Below are 19,563 nucleotides of genomic sequence, written 5' to 3'. Positions count from 1 at the left end.
GCATGGTTTAGATCAAGGCATATTAATGTGGCCCAGTCAAAGTCCAGACCTAAAGCCTATTGAGAATCTGTGGCAAGACTTGAAACTTGCTGTTCACAGATGCTCTCCATCCAATCTGACTGAACTAGAGCTATTTTGCAAAGAAGAATGAGCAGAACTAGCAGTCTGTAGCTGTGCAAAGCTGGTAGAGACCATACAGTCTATGGTAGAGACATACCCAAAGCTGTGGTTCAACAAAGTATTGAACACCATGTATCACGTGACAAAATTTGGAAAAGTGGGGGTAATGAATACTTTTTGCAAGGCACTGTATATTTTTACACTGTATTAGATCAAAAGAAAAACAATTCTATTAAAATGAATAAAAAAGTCAAAAAAATGAAATTGATCTCTTGTTTTAATTTTAAACTCTACTGGAAACTTGGGGACGGCTGTGGCTCAGGAGGTAGAGCGGTTGTCCACCAATGGGAAGACTGGTGGTTAGATTTCCGGCTCCTCTAGTCCGTATGACGATGTGTCATTGAGCAAGATACTTAATCCCAAATTGCTCCTGTTGCTGTGTAATGGTGTGTGAATGGTTAGTCTCTGCCTGATGAGCATGTTGGCACCCTGCGTAGTAGCTCCTGTCATCAGTGTATAAATGTGTGTGAATGGGTGAATGTGACATGTAGTGTAAAAGCAACTACAAAAGCGCTGTATAAGTTTCTAGGTTAAATAAGCATAATGTATAATAGTAAATACATCATGCATCTTTCTTAATTTACTTATTTTTGTAATTCCGCTACTTTTGTCCACTCTGTACATGACATATGACTATTGCACATCTGTCCATGCTCGCAGAAGGATCTCTCGTCTTCCAGAGGTTTCTTCTCTTTTTGTTCTGTGAAAGGATCCAAATTGAAGGTCTAAGGGCAGAGGGTGTTGTATGTTCAGATTTTAACAGTTCTGTGTGTGCAAATGTGCAAAGTACAGCTAGGCTGAGAGATAGGTTTGCATAAACAACAAATGTTGGCTGTGTAAAATACATGAACTTTCAACCTCTGTGAGAAAAAAAACATCCAGTAGATAACCCTGCTACCTCAAATGTTTCTTTTTTTCTAACTCTGTTCTTTTCCAGTTCAATATATGAACACATCAGAAAGAAATACACCCAGACACTTAAAAGTATTTGAAATAATTGAAATATAACCAAAGTTGTTCAGTAGACCATTTCTCTCATCAGGAATGGCAGGTGTTACTAATAATATTAAAGATGGATGCCAGAGAGGCATTATTTGATTAGATTTAAAGTTCAAGCATTGATTTTGCGTGAATTCCGACAATAGTAAATTTGCATAATTGACACCCTCAAAATACCATATAAGCACAGATGTAGAGAGGCTTCATTCATGAAAATAGCACTAAAGACTAAGAACTACAAGCTCTGAGATTGATGTCCTGCTCTCAGAAAGAGATAAACAGGAAACACATTATCTAGCAGTTCAAGTGGGGAAATGTCCCGATCAAAGCCAAAGAATGAGAAAAAATGACCCATACTGTGAACGCTGTGTTGGCTGTGCACAGTCACAGAGCTAATAAAGAAATGATTTGACATGAAATTGGATACCAAAAAACATCTGGCTAGGGGATTCATCAGCCAGGAAGCTATACCATGATACCATGCCTAAATTACTAGTTTACTACTAAATGAATACTTCTACAGAGTAATGTCTCCATCATTATGGATTCTGAAGTGTAATTTATATATTACAACTCATGAACAGGATACGATCCACTAGTCAATGTTTTACTGCTTTGGAGAACGGCAGGTTGTTTCTACATGACTGGTACGACAGGACAGTACCACTCATTAATTTAGTTGGTACCTAAGAGGAAATCCTAAATACAAGAAACTTGGTAGATGCGGAAAGTTCTCACGTCTCGTCCTTTTTTTTTGCATGAGGCCCATTTGATTTTACTTGTAATAAAATTAAGCATATTACTTAAGCTTATTAGCTAGACCAAATACATCAATGTTACCATACTCTGAAATAGTTATTGAGGATAGAAATAACAGGAAAGATTAGATTTTTCATATTGAACTGGAAAATGTTCTAACAACCTCAATCGGTAACACAATATTGCCTGAATACTATTTTCTCAGCTTATTGTTGCTGGTTTGGAGAAACTGCAGACACACATTCTACATTTGGGCTGACAGCAGCTGCTTTGTTCATTATGTATTTTACATGCTGTGGTCTTGTCATATGACAAAATAACACACCCACACTTGAAGAGCTCCTAAAGACAAGAACAATTGGATGCAACAATGTAAGTTTATTTGTCAAGTTTGCAATGTCTCAGAACCACTGAGTGGACTGCTCACAGTCCTTCCTGCAGCACTAACATGGCCTCTGCAGTATTCAAGGTTTCAGCCAGTGATAACACAATCACCATTTACACTGGTCATTCAACACCAGCTGTAATTGTAACTACGTGAATTGTACCTGGAACAACAAATACAGATTCCATAGAGGTTTATATGTTAGAACTAATACATGAAGAAACACTGTTGGTTATTGTAGCTGGGGGTAAAAATGTTACCTCAACTGGTGTCTGGTATAAATTAGTTTTAACAATGACACTGAGGGTAAGAAAGTAAATTTCCCCTGACAAAAAGTGAATTTACTTTTTTTAAATCCTATTTTATCAATTCAATACCTTTCATTTTCAGCAAATACATGGTACCTTATTTACACAAATAAGTTTGTTGCATCACACTGTGGCGTGTTTTAATTTTTTTTTCAAAATTATCTTATTTTTCAAAATAGAGTTTTACTACTTCATTACTACATAATCATAAAGCTGCATTTAACACAATTGCTGTAATTAATAACTTTATACAGGAGACAGAGACAAGAGTCAAAGCTCAGTACATAAACTATTAGAAAAGACTGCAAGTGGTTCAACCACGTTCCAGCTGAGAAGCTGTGGGAAAGTGTTTCTTACAAGGTAGACAGAAAAAAAAAGGAAAACAATATCTCAGGTTGCGACTTGTAGCAAATCTGAAAACCACATGGTAGCTACAACTCCACAAAAGGCTGTTTTTGAGGTGTTAGTGCTTCAGAAACACTTGGATGCAGATTTTAAACCGGAGCAAAATAAACACACATAGAAAGTTAATGGCTCAACCCCTAACCAGCTCAAGTTTAGTGCCAAAACCAAATCAGCCATACAGTACATGGACAGACACAATGTGATCTGTAAAAACCTCGAATAAGACTTAACCAATGTTTAAATGCTTGAAACTGAAGGGCATTTCACTCAGAAGCTTCCTCAGAAGTGAATGAGATCTGTCATTTTAAATGACAGTGTGATTATCTGTCTGTTTCAAGCAGCAATACAGTCGAGTGCTAACAGAAAAAACAAGGACTTGACAAAGAATCAGGGTCAATATCAAGACGTTCAAAAGATGTCTGAGACGACGACACAACTCAAAGTACTTATAACAAAAAAACAACTAAATGGTGATAAAATAAGACTCAAAAGAACCAGTGGCAATTTATAGCATTTAAGCTTTGATGGCCAATTCATTCACTACCATGTCATAATATATACACACATAGAGGAAAAACTTTAAATTAAACCTTTATCACCAAGGAAACCTTGAAAGCAAGCGGTAAATATGCTGTTATTTATCATGTATTTACAACACAGATAAGCTATTTTGCAAATAATGATGCAAGTTGTTACTGACCCACACAGAGACTCGGTGTGGGTGACAGTTTAAACATGCAGTGCTTCAGTGCTCCCTCTAAGCCTTGAGAGTGAAATGGGACCACGACACTCAGCAGATAGAAAGACAGACCAGCTCGCTCCAGTTTCCATGTCAGAAATGTCTTAAATATGTGTTACTCGTTGTTGGATTTGTCACATTTATCTTCACAGAGAAACCAGCATCAGCACAGAGTGGTTATCAGGATGAAGACTTCTCCCCCTATAGAATTTGCTTATCCTTGTGATGGTTTGAGTTCACAATTTTGTTCTGTTTGCTTTGCCCATATTTTACATGTTGAAACTGCTGACAGTGATACTTTAAAGCCACGTTGTCTATAGGCCTTGAAGTATCTGCTCCAGTCTGTGATAACCTAGCACTGCGGTGGTTTACACTAGAGCTACAGAGGACCGAGTTTGGCCAGTGCAGATACAGCACCGTAGAGGATGCATGTATTTGTAGGCAGAGGAGTGAAAACTACCAAGGTTTAAAAAAAAAAAAAAAAAAGGTGGTGACACATGTATGTAAATATGGTGATATCTGTACAAATAGAGAGCCCTGTAGGTGGCGCTGTGGTTCTGTCTGGTAAAACCATGAAGCTGCACTTTACATTCAAACTAATATGTCAGCTACAAATGTTGGATTTCATCTTTTATATCCTCCTTACATCTCTGAAAACGTCAGAGCAAATTTCCAAACATTCTGACCGCACATTGGGAATCTACATGGTTTCTCTCTTACCTGAAAAAATGTCAAAAACTTATATTATTGTAAATAATAGAAGATAATTTTATACCACTGATATAATAGTATAATAATGCAAAGGGGGGGGTGGGTATAATTTGGCCAGACTCTGCTCTCTTGCCTGATCTGTCTCTCTGCCAGTGGTGGCTGTATTAGTAGCAGTGGATATCTGCTGTTACAGCATCTATAAGCAATCCTCGTGGATTATATTCAGCTGAAATAACTTGTTAATATCTATGTGCATCTGCGGGCTTCTAGGCTGTAGCAGCAGCAGCAGGCTAGGCGGAGGTCGGTATCTATCAAAGCGGAATAGCAGAATATTTGCACTATTACTGTAGCTTAGCGCTGATTAGTCATTTTTAGCACTAGCAGTGTTAAACTAGTATTAGCAAGCAATATGTTTGAAACTACTAGAAGCTACTAGTGCCTGTCAGACTTTAGTGTTACAAAATGCATTATGAGGATGTTAGCCAAAGCGAAAGCGCGCGGTGGTCTGTTTAAGTCTATGGGTTAGCGTGATCTATGAGCTTCTACGGTAGCGCCTGAGTGGTGAGAGAGCAGACGTAGAGGGAGCACTGATTTGTTCACTGGTGTCACATCAGTATGTCCAGGTCGTCGCTGTGGTCGTCTTCCTCCGTCACCCGCAGCGACAGCACCTCCTCGTTCAGAAACAGGCCGCTCAGCCGCTCTTTGCGGGCCTGACGCTGCTCTTTCAGCTGCCGTTTCCGGAGGGCTTTTTGCTGAAGCTTACGCTGCTTTGAACGTTTCTAAAAAGAGATACGGAAATAATTAAAACACTCAGGTATTAGATACTTTTCCCCCCAGACAAAACAACAAGAAAAGCTTGGTCTTGTTGTGTTTTTTTTCCCCCAAATCCTGTAGTGTTCCTTACTTTAGAGTCTCTTATGCGTTCGGCAGCGCTGGACAAGTTGCCATCACTGTGAGCTCTGCTAATGTTGGCAACACTGCTTCCACTACAGGCTGAAGCTGTACCACCTGGAACACAACATAATAACAGTTACAGCCAAAAAGAAGTCAAATATTTTACATAGAACTCCTGCTGTCTCTAAACTGAGTTGCAAATGCTCACAGCACTGCGGGTGATTGGGAGTACAGCCGGGCGTCTCACCTGCTACAGAGTTGGAGGCCGTGGAGCCGGTGGAGGAGCTGGCGGAGCTGACCATGCTGGCGTTACTGCTGCTGGCTCCGCTGACGCCGCCGGTGCTGGCGCTGCTGTGGCTGCTCCTCTTCCATCCTTCTCTGGTGCTGCTAGCTCGCTGCCTGGGGCTGTGCTCTCTGATGTAGTTCCGCACCTGGAAAGAAAAAGTGCGGTCATGTACGATATTTAAGTTTAGTCACCTTAACATGAATCAAACTGTGGTGTTATTCGTCACCTGGTCAAACTTCTAACAGGAAGCTAAATAACAGGAAGCTATTTTAAAATCTGTTTTCTCACATCTACATTGTCTCAGGCTGTTCTCAGCTTTGGTAAAAAAAAGGTGCAACTTTCTGTGTGAAAGACAATCAGACTAGTTTATTGTTGTAGCTGTCCTATCTTAAGAAGGCGGTGTTGTGTTTCAGATTTACTACGCACCTGTTTAAGCTTCTCGTCTGTGAGACAGTTGAGTTCTATGATGAATTCGCTGTCTGTGGGAGAGATTTGAGCGCAGGGGTCGATGATCTTGATGATGTCCAGCTGCTCTCTCAGACCCATCTCTGTGCTGACCTTCCGACTCAAGTACTCAATGTACTCAACCTGGAAGAGGAAACACACACACAAGGAGATATGAGTTTTGTTCCTTTTGTCCGGGGCATCTTAAATTCAATTCAATATTATCTATATAGCATCAAATCGCAACAGAAGAACACATGGCACTTTTCACATGGTGCAGGTTTCATACCGTACTCTTTAATTTAACTTAAAGTGATTGAACATTCCCCCATGAGCAAGCACTTAGTGCCAGTGGCATGGAAAAACTCTTTTACTTTCCTCCTTTACTTTCCTACTGATGCATCGCAGGTAAATATCTGTCAAAACAAGCAGTTTTTCAGCTTTACTGATGTTGGCTATGTTCACCTGTTCATCGTTGGACATGGCACTCCAGGGCAGCTCATCCAGGTTGCGATGAGGATGAGGCTTGGGCTTCCTCTTAGAAAACAAACAGGGTGAACTTGGCACACTTGGAATGATGTCAGAGAGGACATCGCTGCCACTGGCAATGTCACTTCCTGGCAACTGTGGAGAAAACAAACCAACCATGTGACGTGTGGGCCATTTGATTAAACCAGTCAAAGAATACTTAAGCTGACAAAAACCAGTCTTCCTTGGATAACTGACCAGCTAAAAACCCACCTGCCATTCAAACTCGCTGTCGGACCAGTCCCAGTAGGTGCTGATAGAGGAGGACACGTCGCTGCAGACGCTGCCCTCTGGAAACAGGTCCAGAGATGTTAGTTCTTGGTCATCCAGGAGGGAGTAGCAGTCATCCTGATCGCCCACAGACACAGAGGAGAAGAGCTCCTCGCTGCACTCTGAGCTGGCAACGCTCGTCCCACAGGATGTAAGGTTCCACCTGAGGAGAACAATGAGTGGGCGTCAAAGTATATGATGAATCATTTCTTTTACTTTTGCTAGAACTGTTCAGAAGTACTGTCCATGCAAAACACAAATGTCTTTTTAAACTTTAAAAACAAGAGTTTCTAATTTTCTATGATGAATATAGAGATTATTAACGTCATATTGTTCTATGTAGGACTAAAGAGAGCAGTATGCTGCTCTTTCACACATTTAAAAAGGGAGCAATTTCCAGTGACAGCGCTATGAAATATTATAATTATGTGTAGTTTTATACAGATTTCTGCACACAGTTGCCTCTCTTTCAGTGCTTTAAAATTATGTTTACCTCAGTGTGGCTGACATATTCTATTCTACTTGCCTGTTGCTGTGGAAGCGGTGTAGAGGATCTGTCCTGTGACAAGAGGAGAGCTGACAGCCAAAGTCGCTGACGTCCAGAGTTCCCACATCACTGAGGTTGGCTCTCTGAGAGAGGAGAGGGAAAGGCTCCTCCGGGGCCAAAAACTTCTCATACAGAGAGTCAGACATGGCTACACATGTATCTGTGACAGAAACAGAGAAGTAACAACACATTAAAATACAACCGCCTCAATCATTACCACTGCAGTGAATACACACACAGCGGTCAGTCTTAACAAGGGCTTCACAGTAGGTTGTGTGAGAGATGGTGGTAGGTTAGACAGCTGTTATGTCCACACATTCAACTCTTACCTCTCATACTGTTATGTTTGTTGTTGACAAATCACTGAGGTTTATTGTTGTATTTGTTATATATATTGTTGTTATTGTCTTTTTCTTCTTTGATTATAGTAATTGATGGTAACTAATCAATTAATAAACCAATCAGCTCTGATAAAGTGCACACTGGTGTATTTGGTGTCATGTTGTATATGAAGTGAGTGTTTTCAGAGTTGTTGCTGGGATTGGCTAGGCTTCAGAGGTCCTTTTCCTGATCTATCCAGCTTGCTGATAATGTTTTGGTATATTTCACATCCAGAAATCAAAATGAACACTAAAATACCCCTGACATATGTGCCGTTAGATGTTGTTGGTCAGATGTGGACAGGCCACAGCCATTAATACATGTGTATTTACACTCTTTCTAACATTGCCATATCTGTAGTGTTTTTTCTTTTTTTATGTGTGTTAATGATTTGTATAATGCACCATTATTTGCAAACTTGCAAATTGCACCTTAAGGGATGAGTAGTAAGTATTTCTGAATTAAACTGAATCATGTTATTAAACTACTAGCAGTATAACACCTTCATTTAAATGGTGCAAAGAAAAAAAATCTTAGAATTTGTTTGTACAAGGTTCTCACTGTATTGTGAGTGGCTGTCATTATACCCCTTTGTGCTAAAGAATGAAAGAAAGAAAAAAATAGAGAACTACAGTAAAGCTTTCTTTCATTCAAGAGCAACATAATCTGAGCTAAGAATAATAATAAGAAATACTTCATTAATCCTGAGGGAAATGTGTCACAACATCACCATCCAGCACACATGACACACTGCAATAAAATAAAATAACTTGTTGTTATAAAAATGTGAGTAGTGAAGCTAATGTCATTTTGAAGTTAGTGGGCAAAGCTAGAATAGTTATTTACCCACTAATTATACTATCTAAATCTACATGTTTTATACTAAATAAACTATCTATATGTTGTAAATAATTACAATTAATGTATGTTTTAGACTGATTATACTGTCTAAACGTTTTAAACTAATTATAAGGTCTCTATGTTTCATATATGCTTTATATTATTTGTACCAGATCTATATTTAAACTAATTACAATAAATCAATGTTATACTGTATTGTTTTTCTACTAATTATACTATATCTATACGTTTTAAACTTTAAAAGCTTTATCCTAATTACACCGCATCTATGTTTTAAACTGATTATAAAGTATCTATATGTTTTCTTCTGATTATACATACATACATACATACACACACATATATATATATATATATATATATATATATATATATAAATGCTTCATACTAATTGAACCGTATCTATAGGTTTTATAGTGATTATACTGTATGTATGTTCCCTACTAGTTATACTATACCTTTATATTTGACCTTGGTATTGATGTAAAAGAGGCTGCTGCTGTTAATTACTGACACTAAGGTGAACTATTAGACGTTTCCTATTTTAAACACACACTTGTTGTTTTGTTTTTTTTTTCTTAATTGTCGGTAAAGCTAATCATTACAGTGTAATCCGGTACATCGTACAGACAATGCTAGACGCTAATCTAATCCATCTTCAGATAAAATATAACAGATTAAACATACTTTATGTAAGTTATAATGTTTGGTAAACAGATTGTTATTATAACACAGCGCTAGCTAAGGGCGCTAGCTGTGTGCTAATGCTCCAAGTGTCCACGTAGCGTTTACAAAATAACAAAACTACACCGAAATAAAAATACTCTCCCATAAAATAATGACTGTCGACGCATTAGATACAGTTTAAGTGTTAAATAAGAAAGCTGGACAAACAGAAACACCCACCTTTTGTCGTTCAAAGAGTGACCGTTTCTGCCACCTCCATTTGCAAATCCTTTCTTTTCCACACCGAGGATCTCATCTGTCATCGCGAGACCACCGTGACGAGACCAGCATCATGTGACGAGAGAGCGGAAGCTATCTAACAGAAAACGAACAAAAAACAACAACTGTACTTACATGCACAGTTCTTCTATGTTTTTATGTGTGCATATCGCATATTACTGAATGGTTAGTCATGTCTTCGAGCCTTACTAAGGACTCCAGTTTTTTGGGAGGAAGGATACCAGCAGAAGTCGAATCATTGTCGAAAAACCTGAAGGATGTGGACCAAGAGATGTTCAGGAAAATACTGAAAGGTACTTTGGATGTGTTACTGACTCTCTAAAACAGATAGTATAACATTTAAATGTTTCTAATATCACCTATTGATGACGTGCTTTTTAAATGCGTTTTATAACACGACACCGAGGTTAGCCTAGCTTCTGACCTGTCAAATCTAAGTAATCTAATCCAAATTTGACAAGTACAGTGGTTTTTGGTTTAATGTGGCCTGGATGGGGACATATTGCCCATTTTCAGTTTTCATGAGCGAAATAAAGGTTTCAATAAGTCTCTGGAGGCTCCTTGTTAATCTAGTGAGATTTGATGAGTCTGAGCATAGTCATTTTTGATTTGGACCTGGTCTAATGTGGTCTGGATCAAGAAGAAAGCAGTGAAATGACCCTTTTTCATTTGTCATTAGCAAAGGATTTTGCTATGATGTCTAACACTCTTTCATAATTGTAAGTGGTAAAATATATATATATATCAAACTGAGAATCAGCTGCTAAATATCATTATTTATTTTTCCCTTTAAGCCAAATCAGAATCTAACTTTAGCATTGTTTCAACCCAAAAATATATGAAAGAATTGACCATGAATCAGTCACTCAGTAACTAATATTTTTCCAAGCATGTGAAGACATTCAATAAGTTTATAAATATGCCTGTTGAATTATTCTCCCCCCAGCTGTGGTCAGTGCTCTGGAGGGGAAGGACTGCAGAGAGGTGATGAAGGCCATAGCAGAGAGCAGTGTGGTCCCTCAGGAGAGGCTCAGTCACATCGTAGCTGGGATGTACAGAGTTCTGTCTGAGGCCATCCGCATCCCTGTGTCATCACTTAAACAGGAGGTGAGCAGGTGGTCGTCGCTGGACATTAGTAGCTGGAGCACTTACTTGATATATGTCACTTCTCTCTTGTAACATTTCAGCCTTTGTCAGTGACTCAGCAGCTGAATTGGGGGGCTGCTGCAGTTTACAGATAAACCTATTTCGCAACAGATACTTTGATGTCTCAGCAACAGTATTCATTAAGGCATTTCCTTTAGGTTACCTGCCTATATGTATAAATTGATTTACCTAGTGTGCCCAAGCTGCCCAGTTCCTTCAAAACAAAAGCATTAACCAGTGCTCAAATGAACTAAAATGATACTAATGTTATAATCAAATTCAATTTGCTGCTCACCACGGGGTAAACTACTGTCTGTTACACAGGGAGTAGGTAATGCTTTTGGACACACTGTCATGTCTTACTGGTGACACTTGAGTAGGACAGAGACATTGTTATTCTTATATTAGTAACACCTGGGTGTGTTTGTACTGTGACATGTTAAAATCTCAGCTAGATGTGGTGAGACAGCTGCAGAAAAACAACACATGGCAGTTTGAGTGTCTCTCTTATCATTGTTTATCATGCTAGTATTAAACAGAATTTTGGGGGAGGATAATAACAAAAAAACAGTATGTTATAGTAGAAGTATAAAGTACATACTATTAGTATTTAGTATGGATTTCAAATGACAAAGATCTATTAAAAGGCCTTTTTAGTATACTTTGTAATGGTTCATTCTCCACCCAACTGCAATGTGAGCTAGGGGCAACACATATGAATTACTTTCTCTTCATAAACATGGAATTGAACATTTTGATATACTTTTTTATTTTCAGTAAAATCATAATTAATAATGTTTTATTTGTGTTTCTGTTCAGGCCTTCAAAGAAGATCTTAGAGAAGTGAGGTAAAGGTTTTTTATTTTATCACACTACCACTGTGTTGATTCATTATGACTCCTGCTTGTTACTTACCAATAATGAATGCATGGTTTCTGTTTTTTCTTTAGGATACCAGAAGACTTTATCACAGATTTCTCCAGTGTTGTTTTTGGAAATCGGTATGTTGAATTATTTATAACCTCTTAAGTCTTAATGGTGTGTCTCCTGACTATGATGGATTACATTTAGATACCCTGTCTCACATCTCTTTTTATTTGCAGTCGTGCAGTTCTAGATGCAGCAACATCCCAGAATGACCCCCACCTGCCTACATTAGACCAGCTTAAATGGAGGGTCGATGTTGCCATTTCTACAAGGTACGAAGGGAGAGAGAGAAAAAGTGTTTTTTGTTTGTTAACCGCTAACCACTTCACAGAAGCTTTTCTGGTTGTTGTTGTTCGTCTTTCCTGGAAAAATCTCAGACAGGACGTGAAGTGCTTCAAGCTGTAAAGTGCAATGATACCAAGGAACTGAGGTCTAAGCGTCATGTTTTTAAAAGCAAGAATCCCACAACTTAACCTCTTATTGCCCAATTTTATTACTTTCATTTCACAATTTTCTGCTTTCTTTTTTTTTAAAGAAGCTCATGAGATTAAGATGTAACATCTCTGACTAGATGGTGATATAATAAAACCAGCATGTGTGTCTGCTCTGTCTCCTCAGCTCTTTAGCGAGGGCCCTGCAGCCTTCTGTTCTGATGCAGATGAAACTCTCAGATGGAAGTTTTCATCGGTTTGAGGTATTTAAACATTTTGCTTGCTTCTGATTGCACATGCAGTTACACGTCCTATCTACTCCAAAGGGACTGTTTCCAAAGTTAAAAAAGTTACTCAATTCATAGCAGTGTGTTGAAACCTTCCACTTTCACATCTGTACTCAGGCCTGTCATAATAATCATCGACTTATCGTATAATTAAGTAATTATCAACATCATCATGCCTATATATGGACTAATCATATGATACATGGACATGACGTTATCATTTTTTTGACCACAATATTTCCACACTTCGCATTAGCAGCTAAGAGGCATCATTATCATTATATCAGTGGTATAAAATGATCGTCAGATGACAATAATATTGTTTATCGTGATTATTTCTAAGACAATATATCGTCCAATAAAAGTAATTATAGTGACAGACCTGTCAGTACTGATGGCTGATGTGGGTTAGGTGTCTTGGAGTAAGGCATTTAAAATAATGAAAATGACTTCTATACAGTACTTACAAGTTTTTTATACTCCATATACACATAAAACTATTACTACTACTCTACTATACACACTTTATAACAGGGGTCTCCAACACGTCGCTCGCGAGCTACCGGTAGCTCGCGGCCTGTCTCCGAGTAGCTCGCCAAAGGGTTAATGAATCTGCATAAATTTGAAATCTTTGACAAGTCAAATTTGATTAGTCACACGGAAAACTAACTTCCATGTATATCCAATCAAATTCATAGATGTCCCGCGGCCCGCCCCCTTCTTACACTAAAATAAATCATTATTTGCCTGTGACTTGTCAATCAAACAGTTGCGCTGCTGTCAAGCTTGATGAGTCAGCCAGAGTGATGCGGAGAGTAACCATGACCGCGGCGGCAGGTACCCACAAAAATAAGAGCCTGAAGACTTACTACTTTAATGAAAAGTGGGAAACTGAGTTTTGTTTTACAAATGTAAACGACAAGTGTGTATGCCTGATTTGCGGCGCCAGCGTGTCAGTCGGTAAAAGATGCAACGTGGAGCGTCATTACACCAAGGTCCACAGCAACTTCTCACTGGACTTTCCTGAGGGTAGCAGTCTACGAAAGGAGAGGATAAAGGAGCTGAAAGCAACGCTTCGAAGACAACAGTCACTGTTCACCAGACCAACGAAAAAGGCCAATGCAGCAACAGAGGCCTCGTTTAAAGTGGCGCACATCTTAACAAAGCACAAAAAGCCCTTCACCGATGGCGGGATTGTTAAGGAGGCTATGACCGCGGTGGCTGAAACCTTATTCAGGGACCATAAAAGTAAGACAGAAATTTTGTCTGCTATTGCAGATGTACAACTTGGTGCAAATACTGTGGCAAGAAGAGTGTCTGCGCTGTCTGCGGATGCAGTAAACCAGCTGGAATCAGACATGAACAAGTGCAAATGGTTTTCAATTCAGTGTGATGAGTCAGTTGACTCCAGTGATACAGCTCAGCTAGCTGTGTTCATTCGCATGGTGTTTGATGACTTTTCAACCAAAGAAGAGTTTTTGACCTTACTTCCACTGAAAACCACAACCAGAGGAGTCGATATTTATAATGCAGTGAAAGACTACTTTGTTCAAAAAAACGTCCCTGTTGAAAAACTTGTGTCTGTGACAACTGACGGAGCACCTGCCATGATGGGTCGTCACTCGGGATTTATTGCGCACTGCAAAGCGGATCCGGACTTCCCTACGTTTCTGAACTATCATTGTATCATACATCAACAGGCTATATGCGCAAAAGTTATGGGATTTGACCATATCATGGCGCCTGTTGTTAAGATCATCAACTCCATTCGAGCAAAGGCAAAGCAACACCGGAGCTTCAAGCTGTTCCTGGAGGAATGCTCTGCAGAGTACGGGGATCTCCTGCTCCACACTGAAGTCAGATGGCTCAGTCGCGGTAAGATACTGCAGCGCTTTCTGTCTTTGCTGGGTGAAATCAAGGCTTTTATGGAAACGCGGGAGGAAGACACCACCCTATTAACTGATGCAGAGTGGCTACTCGATCTTGCTTTCCTGACAGATGTAACGGAGAAAATTAACCACCTGAACTTACAGTTACAAGGCAAAGGTAAAAACATATCTGACATGATCAGTGCTGTTAAGGCGTTTAGTGCAAAACTGTCATTGTACATTCTGCAAGTTAAAAACAAAAGGTTTCAGCACTTCCCCTCTGTCTCAAAGATGTTGGAAAGTCACACAGGCGCAGCTAGCGTTTTAAATGTTTCCAAGTACTGTGATCTCTTGGCAAGGCTTGGACAGGAGTTTGCAGACAGATTCAGTGACTTTGAGAAACTTGAGCCCTGTGTGACATTTATGGCCAACCCCTTCATGAATGTGGACATCAGTGAGATTTCAGGACAGATGGCTGAACTTTTCTGTGTTGATCCTGTAGAAATGGAAATTGAGGTTATAAACCTTCAAAATAATGTGCAACTTAAGTCTCAGCAGCATTCTGAGCATTTCTGGAGCTTTGTAGAACCAGCTAACTACAAGAATCTTCACCAAGCAGCTCTGAAAATGTGTGCTTTGTTTGGGTCTACATACCTATGTGAGTCAGCATTTTCTGACATGAATGTCATGAAATCAAAGTTCAGAACAAGACTGACAGATGAACATTTAAATGACTCCATAAGAGTGAACCTAAGTGGCTACACTCCACCATACACCTCCCTTGCTGACTCCATGCAGTGTCAGTCATCTCACTAAAAAAAGACTGAATAAGAATAAATATACACACACACACATATATCTGGACATGTGAGATTGTGAGTACTATTGTGAAGTGATACAGTGACATGTGGATCGATAACAAAATGACAAGTGAATAAGTAACAATATCTGTGTACTTGTAATTGCATTATTTTGTTCTGACAACATTCAACTTTTCAGTTAATAATATGAGATACACTTAAAAGAAATGCATACAGAAATACTAAATGCAGATGCAGGTGAACTAAATGTTTTTTGTGATGGTTTAATACAAAATGTGAGTGGTGGACACCAGCTTTCAGTTAATGTCCAGGCAAATAAGCTTATTCAGTTTGTTTGGGTTGAAATAAGCTATGAGAATAAATGTATCAAAAATGAGTAGCTCTCGACCATTTTCATTTTGTAAAAGTAGCTCTCAGAGGAAAAAAGGTTGGAGACCCCTGCTTTATAATTATCAAATACTTTTTTTTATACTGTTCAATTAAATTTTCGGTACCTTATCCACTACAGTGCATTCAGGCTTTGCAAGCTTCGGCTACTGTGAGCTTATGTTTATAAGAAATGGGCTTTAATTCACTCCCAGGAGCTTAAAGCACTGTAGTGTATACTCTACTTACTGTTTATGTTCAGCCTATCAACCTGAAACAACTTGGACGTCCGCCTGTGTTTTAGTTGTTACATAATAGCATCACAGTGAATTGAGCTAACATTTATTCGATACAACCTGACCTAGAATCAGTTCTCATCAGGAAAGTATATTTGTTATGGTCTTTGCAGTATCTAAAAACAATGACTTGTAGCTGATAGGGCAGTAGATTTTTATTTTACAAATAAGCAGAATACATAATAAAACATAAAGTTGTAGTTTAACTAAAACATCAACAAAGCAACATCACTGGCTGCATGACACCAAAGCAACAACTACACTATTATTATAACATTTACAACTAACAATGCAAATGTGTTGATAAAGAATGAAAGCAATTATTAATACATGATTAAGAAAGTTCTCAATAGAAAGAATAAACATATGGAAATGTAATATACAGAATCCTATTTTAATTAAATCACAGTAGTAAGATGTTTTCCTCAGTAGGGGGCACCATACTCCACCCCTGCCGGATCATTTCAGGATGGATGCTGCATTAGAGGCTTCAAAGTAGCCTACTAATGTGAACAGGAGCAGAAGGGTAGACTTCTACGACGGCTGTACCGAGCAGAGCGGTTACATAAACAGCTTATGTCAGAATTAGAGGATTAGTGGCGACAACATCCGATGTGCAGATTCCATTGACGGGTTGTACCTTATCTCTACCTGATATGTGCTTCTCTGGATTCATCTCCAGAATGTGACTGAAAGGATATCTGTTGCTGGAATCACCAAAAACAAATAGCTGAAGACACACAGAGCACAAACCTTTACCATAGGAATGAGGGTTACATAAATTATACATGATAGAAACCTGTATTATGAGAAGTCAGAGGTTTCAGCTATGAATCATTAATGGTGAAATTCAGAGTCTTACAGAACTTTAGGAACTCTTTCAATGACCATTTCTTTTCATTTTTTAACATTAAATACACACCTAGTAGTGGGAAGGACGAGGAAACACCATGCGCACTTTATGCACTAAGTTTATTGAAAATGCGACGTTTCTGCTTTGCACTGACCAAATAAAGTGCTGCTAACACAAGATTTTAATCATTTTTTCATTACCCATCATTAACCAAAAACCAAACATCTGTCTTCGTGATGGTGATGATTTTACATTATATCGCTATAATATCAGCATTGAAGCTCCACCCTAGCTGTGGGGCTGATATCAGACTGAATAATTTGTCTCTTTTGCATTTTCTGTTTCCCTGTTCAGGTGCCTGTGACCAAATTCCAGGAGCTACGTTACAACGTGGCTATGATCCTCAAAGAGATGAACGCTCTGGAGAAGAGGAGCATTCTCAAGATCCAAGATTAAAACACCATGCAGGGCTGTTGATGAATTAAAGGGGGCCTATTATGCTTTTCTTTATTGTCAGTCCTATATATGTTAAATAAGACATCGGATGTTCTTGTTAAAGGTGGCCATAGTGTTAAATAATGAGGTAAACATATGTAGAAGTAATCCCTGTGAGCAGAAAGCACCAGCTTCAGACTGACCTGAAAGCATTTTTTTCTACTTCCAGCCCAAGCTGACATCAGCTTTTGACAGATTTCTTTATATGGTCATCTGTTCCACGCACAAGTTCACTGCTCCGCTCCGCTAACATTATAGCATATTTCCACCGTTTTAGGGGTTGTCATGCCTCTGCAGGAGGTTTCATTAAACAGCAGGTCAAAGTGAAATAAGTAGTGTACCTGTTGGAGGTGTGCTAGTCATCTACAGCTCTTCACCAATCATCACTGTGACTGTTTCTGCTCCAAATATCTCCATATTGTTTCAGTCCGTTTTTAGCGTGACTAACAAAGCTCTGCTAATTCAGTGAGGAACATGTTTCTCCTGTAAATTCTTCACAATAAAAGTCTCTTGCTATTTAGTAATCTAAAAGCTGTTAGTAAGCAGTGAAGCAGGAAATGTTGGGTGTGCATCTAACTTAACATGACTCTGATGCATGCTTTTGTTCTGTAGCTTCTGGAAAGCAGGCCAATCAGAACAGAGTTGGCTCATTGGGAGGGGGACTTAAAGAGACAGGAGCTAATATTTATATATGTTTGACCTGTTAATCATTCCAAGTTACTCTACTGGAACCCAAAATTCAAATATTTAATATAAACAAATATTTTTAAATCAGCAAAATAGGTCCTCTTTAAACTGTCCTCTCTGCATAGTTTTTGACATCCGGTGGAGTTTTGTAAATGTAAACAGCGTACACAATACCACTGATTTTAAGAATTTCAAATATAATGTTATGTACATGATAATAATCAAAATGTCATTATGTTAAGCTTTGATGGTGTTGGCATCCAACATGCTTGGTTATTGACAAAGTGTGAAATGATAAGACCACCAAGAACCACCAAGGTACCTGAATACTGAAAACAGTTTTGTGTCACAGCCTTTACTTCAAAACAAAACTGAAAGTCAGACTGTGTTATTCTTTTAATACTGTATATATTAGCATTATTCAGTTCAATAGTTGTTGAGAGAGTTGAGACCATTATAAAATCTCTATTGTGCCAAAATACACATGCAGTCAAGTGAGCACTCAGAAACTATCTGGTTGAATGGCCACTTTAAACTAGTGTCATGTGATCCAGTCTGTTGTTGAGACTGAATGTGTGGACATGAAGATATGTAAGTCAAAGAATGAACAGGGTGCTTTTCCTTTTCTACTTGTGTGTTATACACTGAATTCAAACCAGTGATGAATACATATGATTAAACAATGTTTTCGTTATACTGTAGATCTATTGTAAAAACAATAAAAATAGATTTTTTCCTGATATTTGAATTTTTTTCACAATATTGAGTCACTAATTAAATCAGTTGATTACTCCATGTGTCAAGAATAGATGATTTGTTCATACCTTAACAAAAGTAAGATATTTGATACTGAAGGAAAAGGAAAATAGAAAAGTGATTATTTGTATGGACATTTTAGAGACTGTAGTTTTGGATGTTTTTGTATTTCATTATATTATAAGTTGCAATGTTTATACATATAATTTTATTACTTCATCAGTTTAATTGATTAAACTTACAATAACGTTTAAAAACTAATATGAACTGGCACAAACAGGATGCTCACTAAAACTGAATTGAATACAGCATCTGTTTATTTGCGTTGACAGTGTTCTGAAATATGTTTTTAATATGATTCTAACATTAAAATAGAATATTCTAATAAATAAAAGCTGATTCTTAATTGCCATATATGCTAACGCTTGCTCTTTAACAATCAGTGTTATTTCAATACAAGCACAGGACTTTATTTTACACTAAACATCTGTTGTTCACATTGAAACCTAACATATCTGATCCTGACTTACTTCTCCAAACAGACACCAACATAAATCAGTTTAGAGAAACTCCTCTGTGCCATGAAGTGGTGAAAATGTAATGATCATGGTCACTCAAGTTGTCAGGCGTACATAAGGAAATCTGATATCAGACCTTTGTCACACTTTACCTCCATTTTCTCACGCTTTTCATTCCTGTATGTTTAGACGTTGTTGAAAGAATGCACTTAAAATATGAGGACACGGCACCAAAAAACAAAAGTGGAGCTTTGGCATCCGTTGAATGAATATCCTGAACATTGTTCTTTCCAGCCAAGTAGCACCTTGTATAATAGTCTATTAGGGGGATAACTGCTGGTCACAACCCAGCATACAAGGTCCAGACAGTCTGTGCTAGAAGAGCTGGCTAGACCGGATTGCTGGCCTATTTAGACACACACACACACACACACAAGCAAATTTCAAGG

The 19,563-nt window shown here is 38.4% G+C and overlaps 2 protein-coding genes across 2 annotated transcripts; one reads left to right on the top strand and one right to left on the bottom strand.

Annotated features, from left to right (window-relative positions):
• Positions 1-2,302: 2,302 nt before the first annotated feature.
• Positions 2,303-9,660, bottom strand: fam199x (family with sequence similarity 199, X-linked). Its single transcript, XM_053323957.1, has 8 exons — positions 9,604-9,660; positions 7,435-7,615; positions 6,852-7,071; positions 6,576-6,734; positions 6,093-6,254; positions 5,628-5,811; positions 5,391-5,494; positions 2,303-5,265 (listed from the first exon to the last, which is right to left on the bottom strand). Exons 2-8 carry the CDS (start codon positions 7,599-7,601, stop codon positions 5,092-5,094), a joined length of 1,170 nt encoding a protein of 389 aa, XP_053179932.1. The 5' UTR covers positions 7,602-7,615; positions 9,604-9,660; the 3' UTR covers positions 2,303-5,091.
• A 78-nt stretch (positions 9,661-9,738) lies between these two features.
• Positions 9,739-17,821, top strand: commd5 (COMM domain containing 5). The gene is made up of 7 exons (XM_053323961.1): positions 9,739-9,956; positions 10,610-10,770; positions 11,629-11,657; positions 11,760-11,810; positions 11,913-12,008; positions 12,355-12,430; positions 17,013-17,821. Exons 1-7 carry the CDS (start codon positions 9,836-9,838, stop codon positions 17,112-17,114), a joined length of 636 nt encoding a protein of 211 aa, XP_053179936.1. The 5' UTR covers positions 9,739-9,835; the 3' UTR covers positions 17,115-17,821.
• Positions 17,822-19,563: the final 1,742 nt, after the last annotated feature.

This window comes from Scomber japonicus, chromosome 8, assembly GCF_027409825.1.
Source record: "Scomber japonicus isolate fScoJap1 chromosome 8, fScoJap1.pri, whole genome shotgun sequence".
Taxonomy (NCBI): domain Eukaryota; kingdom Metazoa; phylum Chordata; class Actinopteri; order Scombriformes; family Scombridae; genus Scomber; species Scomber japonicus.
The sequence above is the reverse complement of the archived record's forward strand: the minus strand, read 5'-3'. Positions and strand labels throughout refer to the sequence as shown.

Bases quoted from the DNA above. Each gene is read 5' to 3' on its own strand.
- fam199x (XM_053323957.1), bottom strand. From the start codon at position 7,601: ATGTCTGACTCTCTGTATGAGAAGTTTTTGGCCCCGGAGGAGCCTTTC. The intron at 6,735-6,851 runs GTGGGTTTTTAG...TTTTCTCCACAG, and splicing joins ACAGCGAGTTTGAATGGCAG to TTGCCAGGAAGTGACATTGC. The intron at 5,266-5,390 runs GTAAGGAACACT...ATCTCTTTTTAG, and splicing joins AACGCATAAGAGACTCTAAA to AAACGTTCAAAGCAGCGTAA.
- commd5 (XM_053323961.1), top strand. From the start codon at position 9,836: ATGTCTTCGAGCCTTACTAAGGACTCCAGTTTTTTGGGAGGAAGGATA. The intron at 10,771-11,628 runs GTGAGCAGGTGG...GTTTCTGTTCAG, and splicing joins TGTCATCACTTAAACAGGAG to GCCTTCAAAGAAGATCTTAG. The intron at 11,811-11,912 runs GTATGTTGAATT...TTTTATTTGCAG, and splicing joins AGTGTTGTTTTTGGAAATCG to TCGTGCAGTTCTAGATGCAG.